At 50.1% G+C, this 9316-nt stretch overlaps 1 protein-coding gene across 1 annotated transcript; it reads right to left on the bottom strand.

The window, feature by feature from the left end:
* Positions 1-2785: 2785 nt before the first annotated feature.
* LOC119623800 (protein FAM90A5-like) lies at positions 2786-8231 on the bottom strand. Its single transcript, XM_073022067.1, has 4 exons — positions 6064-8231; positions 5377-5576; positions 4809-4917; positions 2786-4153 (listed from the first exon to the last, which is right to left on the bottom strand). The coding sequence occupies exons 1-4, from the start codon at positions 6184-6186 to the stop codon at positions 3191-3193; spliced, it is 1395 nt and encodes a 464-aa protein (XP_072878168.1). The 5' UTR covers positions 6187-8231; the 3' UTR covers positions 2786-3190.
* Positions 8232-9316: the final 1085 nt, after the last annotated feature.

A 9316-nucleotide genomic window follows, 5' to 3' on the forward strand; every position in this document is an offset into this window, starting at 1 on the left:
GAATTGTTGCACATAATTTTTGCTGGCAGTGGTAATGTCCTAATTAAAAAAATCATGAGATAGCATCAGACTTTACCTTATGTTCTAGCTCAGCAGAATTTGATCCCTGTCTGATAAGGAAACCATATTTTCCCTAGAAACTTTTCACTTTTGTCACAGGTTTGGTTCCCAGGGAGCTGGATATAGATGAAGTTTAGTGTGCAGGATGTTTATTAGGAAGTAATGTCAGGATCCACATCTGTGGAAAGGATTAGAGGGAAGCCTTATGTGCAAAGGGACAAGTCTAACGGCAACGCGGCCTGACTTTGTCAACTGGCCGCACAGACAGAGCTGTTCAGCTAAGAAGGCCTCCCCTATTTGTCCCAATTGAATCAAATGGCAAAGCCTATGCATCCCTTACCTCCATTAATAATTGTGTGCTTGCCACTTGTGGAGGGTGAGACTTTGAAGCAGGTGGCTTTCTGTGGCTGAAGAAAACCTTAAATGTGCTGGCAAAGTTTTCCAAAGAGACAGAGAATGGCATCTGCCGTGTATGTTGCCCTTTTTCAAAGAGGAAGCAACAAGGATAACGTCCTCCAATGGCTCTGTATGCAGATAGGTGGACAGTAATGTCTGTCCCTCCTGTGACCTAAGAAGAACAGGTGGCAGACATGCAGCCAGGCAGTTAGAGGTGCCACAGTGTTAGGAGATAAACAGCTGTCATAAGCAGTGCTTCTTTGAATCAGGTGTGACACAAGTCTTGCATCCCTTGCGTGGACTCCTTCCCCGTTATCCTGCTGTCCTACCTCATGAAGGTGAGTGGGGGCTGGGTGTTGGGCAGTCCCAAGACGAGGTACACTTTGCCTGCAGTGTTCCCATATGAGTTCCAAGGTAGCCCAGGTGGTCATCCATGAACTTTGTATTTTCCTTATGCTTCTTGTCTTTGCCTTTGAGGAACACATTTCACTGGACTCTGAGTCCAAACAACTCATGTATCCCTATATCTTCACATTGTCCTTCACTTAAGGGAATCTCTCATCTCTAATGCCTTTGTTTTATTATTACTATCAATATTATAATAATTAACATTGTCGTTATTAACTTCATTGTTGATTTTCAGTTATTTCTATTCATGGAGTTAATATGAATTATTCTTTTGTGGCTACTTACACCAAGATGAAGATAATTTATTAGTTCAGGAAGAATCTGCATTCTGAAGGTGAATAGAAGTTCACACTACAGATGGGCAGACACATGCCCTCCCAATTCCTGATGGACCTCCTAGTGCCTCCTAGACCTAAGGGGTCTCCTGCAATGCTCCAAGATGCCACCAAGGCAGGAATCTGCTTGTACATGCCTGAGAGCATTCAGGATGAAGTGAGGCTCTGGAAAAACGCACGAGTTTCCACATAATCCCCAAATACCTTACAGGTGAACTGGATACCACAGAAACAGGAGTGGTCATTGACACAACAAAGTCACCAAAATTGTTTTGAAGTCAATTAGGAAACCCAGGAATCACTCTTGCTGCCATTAAGTGGAAGAACAGGAGCCTGTGAATGGCATCCTTCTCCTGCCTGAAACTCCACAGATATTTCTATGTGGCTTCAGGTACCAGGAATCTCCGTGATTTTCAGAAAGGCAGGGACAGCTTATGCCAGCTCATCCCTCTGCAGAATGTGCCCCAGCGGATCAGAGGCATGGAACCATCATGGACTGCACAAAGGCTCAAGGCCAGCTTCCCAGACCTGCCTGTGACTCTAGGTAAGTTCTGAGTCCACGTGGGTGCTGAGGAAAGGTTAATGATGACCTGGAAAGATGGGACAAGCAGACACCACCCCTAAACAATCTGCAGGATTCCAACTTCAGCAGGAAGCCAAAGACCAGCTCGTGCCACACTAGTGCACCGTGAAAACCCCTGAATGCAATGCCGCTCTGCAGAGAGTTCAACAAAGAAGTGGCTGGGAATTTTGTACTCTAGGCTGCACTTTACAGTGCTTCTGGACACGTGATCAGAAATTGAACATTGGTATATCTAACTGACATTTTTCACAAAATGGTTTTTTAAATGAGGTAATAGAGACAAAATATAATATAACCATATGTATTATATGCCAAAATATGCTTCACTGGCATCAAGTAGACTCACCTTGAAATACAATCTAGGACAACCTCCATTTTCAGAGTATTTTCTTTTCGAAAGTGAATCTCTCCCACCAAAAACCAACAACATCACAGGTTTTTGCCTCCAACAAACAGACAAAAAGCCAATACATTTATTCTACCACTGTGAAATGGACTGCGGTGCAACACATACGTGTGAAACCTCACATGTGGCATCGCCGTGAGCCAAATGGGGACTCGTGGTGTAAGCAACGCTCCCCATGTGTTAGTGTGCATGAGATTCACTTTGCGGAATTTGACTAGGTGCGTGTTGGTAGAGTGGGGCTGAGGTTCTCTTGCCCCTGTGGATGCTTAAGAAGTCACAGGTCCTGCGAAGACCTGCGGTCCCCTCAATCAACTCTGTTTCGGAGACAAAATGACTTGGATTGCTGACAAGTCAAGAAATTTTCAAGCCCTTGGAAAATCAGTTACACACAAACACGGAATGAAAGTCAAAAGAGAGTACGTCATCTTTTTGAGAATTTTATTCACTTCAAAACAAATTAAACACACCTATTTCCAATGGCATTCCAGAGCCCAATTTTCGAGGCTGAGGAAACACCCCAAGAACGCTTTGCGCAGAACGCTTCACAGCGTCCAAAACACTGCTGTCAGGGCGGGGCACAGCTGAAGGCCTGCATCTCTCAGGGTTCCCTAACTATTCCCTGATTCAGTCATCTAGAGAGCAAATGCACAGTCATTCCCCAGTTTCCTACTGACATCACAGCGGAAGTCTGACTCCCACGCGTCACCGTCACCCAGTTTCTGAGGCAACGAATCATTGGCACAGATGCTTCTGGTGGCGGGTTTCCAGAGCGCCCTGCGAACTACAATGTCCCTCACCAGAATTCGATGAGGCAGAGTCTCTGCATGTGGTCCCTGCCTGGCCTGGGCTCCAACATCCTCCAACATCCAACATCTCCAAGCACCACAGCTGGGGAGCTTGGGAGTCACCACACAGTCTGCTCTCTGGTCTGTGCTCCTCAGTCCCACAGACCCCTCCAAATCACGGGAGCTGGATGCAATGGAGCCCTGGCTACCTGTAGTCTCACTCCAGGTCAGAATCGCTGTCCTCTGAGGAGGAGGAAACCTGAAGGTCCTCATAGAGGACACTCAGGGGGACAGGAACACAGGGAGCCTCAGACTTCTCTGAGACATGACGGCTGTGAACGAGGAAGGCTTCCGGCTTCTCAGGAGAGGGAAACGAGGGAGCTGTCAGGAGGCTGGAGCTCCACCATCCGTTTTCCAGTCTCCGGAAGAGCATTCTGAGAGGCTGGGCCCCATCGTGGCTGGCCGCTGGGTGATGGGACGTGGTGCAGGCCTGGGCAGTAGGCAGGCAAGGTCTGCTGTGCGGAGGCTGCCGGTCGCTGCTGGGCACCTGGGCGGGTGTCCTCCTGCTCATCTGGGGCGACGGACTCGGTCTGAGTTCGGTTGCAGCTGGCGGAGGTTGGAGAATCTCCGGGGCCCCCAGCTCACCTCCCTGGATGGCATTTTCGGGCATCTGGAAGGGACCCATTCTCGGTTTCTTGGGGAAGTTCAGGCAAGCCTGAGTCGGAGCCTGGGCAGGTCTCTTGGCTCCTGGCCTGAAACTGAGATTGGAGCCGAGGCCCAAGCTGTGTGTGTCGGCTGGTGGGCAGGGCTGTGAGGTCACCGCAGGACGTTTGTCTTGTGCCTGGGGGCTGATGACCCGGATCAGGCCGTGAGGCTTGGAGGCAGCCTGGGGAACTTCTCGGCGGCCACCCTGAGGCCTGCTGTGTGTCGGCTTCCTCACGACGAGAGGCTCCGGGCCCTGCTGCCTGACTCCAGGCTGAGGGATGTCGGCCACAGCCCCTGTCTGTCGTTCCTTTGGTCGGAGACTTGACGAGGAGCTCAGACTGGCTTTTCTGAGGGGAGACAGTGAAGCCAAGATGGATACCGTGTCAGACATTTTGGTAGCTGAGCCATCAGTTTGGGCACGGTCCACGCGTGGCCTCTTATTAGTTGTTTGGACCGGCATTGGCCTGTTTGCAACCTGAAAGAAAGGAGACCACACACGTTAGAGGTTCCTCGGCATCGAGCCAACATGGAAATCAACCACATCCAAAGACAAGGTGTACACAGCAGGAAATTCTTAATACGGTAAGGACAGGTGGTCCTTGGAAGTAGGGACAGATCCTCAAGGTGAGTGCTGATCGGGGCAAGACCCATGAAAAATGCACTCTCGAGCTATGATCTGAGAATACCATTTTTCTAAAGACTGTGTCTTGGGCATTCACTGGATCAAAGCGCCTCCACTCAGCCTTCCATGAAGTGGGACGGACTAATGCCCTTCTGAAGGCAGGTCAGTGGCTCAAGGGTTCCCAGGACGTCTTTTCTGAAAACATGCATGTTCCTGGGGTGAGCCGCCTCCATGTTTGGGGCCCCTGAGGGACTAATTTCCTCACGCCGCTAGGAAGACGTTGTTGGCAGGCTTGCCATCATTGCACAGAGAGAAAGCAACAGGAAATACGGCATCTTCAGATGCCTTCATCTGGAATCAAATGGACCTGGAAGGATCGTGGAGTCCCTGACCCCAAGAAGGCAGGAAGAAGGGTTCCCCGATCCCCTCACACACACGGGAACCTGAAAGGAAATCAACCAGGGTGACCTAGAGGAGAAAAAGACCAGGGACCCAGGGTGACACTCACCCTCAGATAATCACAAGATTCCATGGATTCTTTTCGATTTGGCGGCAGCTTCTCCGGAGGTGTCCCGGAAAAGATCTGGAGGAGAGCCTTCCTCTGCAGGTCTTGTTGCCTGTAGAAGAGAAAAAGTTCAGGCTCTGCCCCCTGGCTCTCCCCAGGAGACAGGGAGAACCCTTTCTGGGGCCCAGTCCCGTTCTGTGTTTTGTGGTACATAAATGGAACTTTTGTGCCTTTTCCGCCCCTGCACCTTCCCTCATGTGCCAACCTTCCCATCCTGCTGGTGGCCCTCTGGGCTTCCCAAGTAAGGACTGTCATTTGGATTCCGTTGCTTTTCCCCCTGTCATGGGGAACGGGCACGAAGCGCCCCCGCCTCTCCACCGTCCCTGAATCTCCCAGAGCCAAAGGAGCTCCCGGATGGGGAACCCGGGAGGACACGGAGCTCTGGTCTGTTTCTCTGCAGCGTTCCTTCCCTGTCCCAGAGACGGAAAGGCACACGGTGTGCGGGTGCAGAGACACTGTGTCCTTAGGTGGCAGTACCCTAAGGGTGGTGAAAACCCCTCCCACTGCTCACCTTGGTCTCGCTTCCTTCTCTCCCTTTTCCTTGTTCAAGGGCCCAGGGTTCCTTCGAACCTGGGGCTTCCATGGTTTCCGGTTTTCCTTCCCTTCCTTTCTCCCAAAGGTCTGGGGAACCAGGGCTCCGTTCCAGCACTTTATGGGGCACCTGGTACTTCTGGCCGTGTGGCCAAAGGCCCCGCAGTTTTTGCACTTGACCTGTGGGTGGAAAGGAAGTGATGTCAGTGAATGAGCTGAAGCCACAGGCAGTGATCTAATGTCAACATTGAGACGGATTGTGAATTCAGAACTGAGTGAGGATTCCAAAGCGGGGACACCGGCATGGGGGCCCTTAAGTGGCGGGAGGGTTCGGTTACGATGTTCCCTCCCAAAGACCATGTGACGGAGGAACTCTCAAAGGAAGGACTCAGGGTTCTAGCGGGGACGATCGTGAACCCGATGTCCACAACACAGCCCAACCTGGCTACACACGATTCTGAGTGGAAAGGGGGGTTGCTCCCAAGAGTCTCTCCAGGGACCTGTCGGGCCGGGGAGGAGGTCCCAAGCCAGGCCCACCTTGGATGGGAAAACCAACCCGGGTGGTGCTGGCAGAACTCTTTGGAATCCAACCCAGTCTCTGAGGACCGCGTGACACTCGCCCCCTCCTCCCCCCTCGATACCCAAAAGATTCCAGGGCTAGACGTACCCTGGGATCTTCTTCATCGGGTGGGGGAGCCCTTGGCCCAACTGGGGCCCTCTGCTGCTTCTGGAGGGTCTGGGCTCTCACGAGTCTGTTTGCCCTACTTTTGGGGTCACGACGTGCCATCATCTTCGTCTCCTGGGCGTTTTATGGCCGCCTTTTTCAGGGGTTGATGGTTGGGTCACCTGAATCACACACAAACACACACAAAGCGATGGTTAGGCACAATGGATATTCACACACCCACAAGAAACCCTCAGCTAATTCCATGACAGTGTGGTCATGAGGAGACCTCACCACCTGTCGGTCAAATCTGTGGATCACAATGTGGTGTGTGCATCCTCAGATATTGTGTGTTCCTCTGCCGTGACTACCTGGTCCAAGAGTAAACTTCGCCTGCCACATGGCCCACGGCCTAGGTATGTGGAGTTGGAGTTGAGATTTCAATCGCAACCAACAACTGATTCTGGAGACTGGACTTAGGTCTATCACCACTCACTCCAGTAGAAGACACAATGATTCTCTCTCCCCTGAGGGACAAAAGAATAGAAGCTACAGGGCATAGCCGATGTCACCCCTTGGCAGGTCTGCTTGAAGTCAGGGATAAGGGATGCTTCCTATCAGAACTCAAATCGCTACTCTTGCCGTTTCATTAGGCAACTTCCAAACACAAATTCATCGAGAGAAGTTATCTCCCTCTCTACCACACTAGCAGGTGATGGTCTCTCCTGCTCTGTCTTTTTGGCTTTAGCTCCAGTCCCTCTTTATTTATTTTTCTGGTATTTTACACACGCCATACGAATTCATCTAAACAAACGCTGAACAAGTGGCATATGAGTTTCTTACACGGCTAAAGGGCAAACCACCCCTTTTCCAAAGTTCTTTTTCCATTTACCCACCAATTCAGCATGCTGGAGTAAATTTCTTTTTGCATTTCCATCTGGCTCTTATCCCAGGCACGGAGATGGAAATGTTTTCTCGCTTTCTGTTCCAAGAATTACGAGTAAGGAGAACACATCCTACCGCATCAGCGAGCCCCAGTGTGATCTGTTTCTTTCACTCTCCTTTGTCTCTTTTCCCCCAACCCCTCAGGGATTACGTGAAACAACCAGTCGTTCAGGGAAACTAACCTGAAATTACAGGTCTACTTTCTTTCCTCGGCTGGCGCTCAGATGGACAGGTGCTGGAGCAGCCCTGCTGGAAGTGGTGCAGCCTTCAGGAAGCCGGAGGAAGGGGCAGAGAGGGACCTTTGCTTTCCAGGTTGCCTTTTATACTGCCTCTGGACCCCTGACGCGAAACGGACCCTAACCTAATCAACTTAATCCAATTACATGACCTGGAAAGGTCTATTTGCCCAGCCCACTCTAAGACGATGTTCACTATGGACAGACATTCTAAAACCTACCTGTACAGCTGCAAGCTTTGAAGAATAGATGTTTCCTGTCAGGTATGTAGCACTGGTGCATGTACCCCTGTCTGGTTTTACATCTTTTTTTTTTTTTTTTTTTTAAACAAGGTGCTAAAATAGACACAGTGTAATTGGACCATATTTACTCTATTTCAACGTAGGCCTCAGTGTCATCAAGGAGGTGCACCTTGACATGCCATCTCGGTCGTTATCCATCTTCAGAGCTTCTCCTTCTTCCCCACAGTAAGTGCGTCAGCAGAAAACCCTGACCACACCCTCACGTGTTTTCTCCTCCAGGAGGCGCTTGGAAACCACCGTGAATTGGACTGCACTGAGAAACCCAGATGAAGAAAGTCAACACCGCTTTGTCCTTCAGTGCCTGGCTCCTTTTTCAGCTCATCCTGCGGCTCCAGGCATTATGCCTGAAGAGTCTCCAGGACACCTGTGGGGCTCTATTTCCTTGGGTCCCGTTGCCATTTCTCTGGATTTGCGAAGATCCAGCGGACTTTCTGTGGAACTCTCTTGTCGGGGAACTTGGGTGCCACGTCCCCTCATTCTGCCCTTCGTCATCTGCACCTGCACGAGTTAGGGTCCAAGTTCCCTGGACGGGAAGAGACAGGCAGGAGTCGGAATGGTGAACCAGCACACTGGGGGCGTTTTCTCACTTGGTCCAAGTGACCCCATGGTCTTCTAGAGCTTTGGAACCAGTCGCGTCCCACTTGACACTACACCCGACTCTCAGTTGCTGAATCTTGTTGGCCCTCTGGCGATCTCCTGTTGGATGAGTTGCACCTGCTGAAACTCGATTTCCCCTGGATTTGCGCTTCATTAATTATTCATGATTCAGGTGGGAACGCCTGCTTACATCCCCCTGTGGCTGTTCTCTGAGCTTTCCGGTCACATCGTTTCCTGCCATGCTCTTTGGTTCATTTTGGTCATGCTCCTTCTGCTGTCAGAGGAGCAGAGAGTTGATCTTGTTGATTCTGGATACTGATAGTTTCTAGGTGATCTGGATAACCAGGGTAACGACCCTCAACAGCGGCGGAAAGGGAGCAGCCATTTGGTGTTGCTCAGAAAATCCCACTCAGTTCCCAGGCCTCCTAGATGTGGAATCCTGTCAGAGTTGTTCCCAGGTCAGAGAACGGAGATAGTCTGTGCATGGTGGGATATCTTTACCTAGAGCTTTCAGTGAGTCTCGACCTCAGCTACTCTTAGGATCAGGGGAGAAGCATGGAAAGGCCCTGTGCTCAGGCATCTGGAAAGAAGACGGGATGAATATTCTACCTCTGAAGTACGTCCCAAATCTGGGAGTTTACTTCCCAGATTAATAGTGTCATCGACAATTATTAAAATTGGTCATTAGTGTTTAATAATTAATCATATTATTACTCCTAATACCGCAGGGTGTGTACACCTACCTGTGATGTCATTCCTAATATCCAGGGAGGGAGAGCATGGTTTTAGTTTTAATATCGCAATAAGCGCACACTCACCCTGTGACACAAATCCTAATATCCAGTGTGGTAGAGTATGACATGACTCCCAACATAGCAATGAATAGACAGCCACCCGGTGATATGGCTTCTTATATTCACGGAAGATGAATATGATCTTAGTCCCAATATCGCAGGGAGGGTACAGGTCTTCTGTGTTATGATTTCTAATATCCAGAGGAGGAGAGGATGATAATAATTCCAGTGTCGTAGGCTGTGTTCACCGGCCCTGTGATATTGTTATTAATATCTTCGAAGGGAGAGGATATTACTCCCAATGTGGCAGGGGGTGTACATCCACCCTGTGATATTCTTTATATTCCAAGGCCGAGAGGTTGATATTACTCCTAGTATCACA

This window comes from Chlorocebus sabaeus, chromosome 12, assembly GCF_047675955.1.
Source record: "Chlorocebus sabaeus isolate Y175 chromosome 12, mChlSab1.0.hap1, whole genome shotgun sequence".
NCBI lineage: Eukaryota > Metazoa > Chordata > Mammalia > Primates > Cercopithecidae > Chlorocebus > Chlorocebus sabaeus.

What these genes read in the sequence shown, in the direction of transcription:
- LOC119623800 (XM_073022067.1), bottom strand. Translation starts at nt 6,186, where the DNA reads ATGATGGCACGTCGTGACCCCAAAAGTAGGGCAAACAGACTCGTGAGA. An exon ending in GAGAAGGAAGCGAGACCAAG is followed by an intron (nt 4,918 to 5,376) that starts GTGAGCAGTGGG and finishes TCTCTTCTACAG; the next exon opens with GCAACAAGACCTGCAGAGGA. An exon ending in AATCTTGTGATTATCTGAGG is followed by an intron (nt 4,154 to 4,808) that starts GTGAGTGTCACC and finishes CCTTTCTTTCAG; the next exon opens with GTTGCAAACAGGCCAATGCC.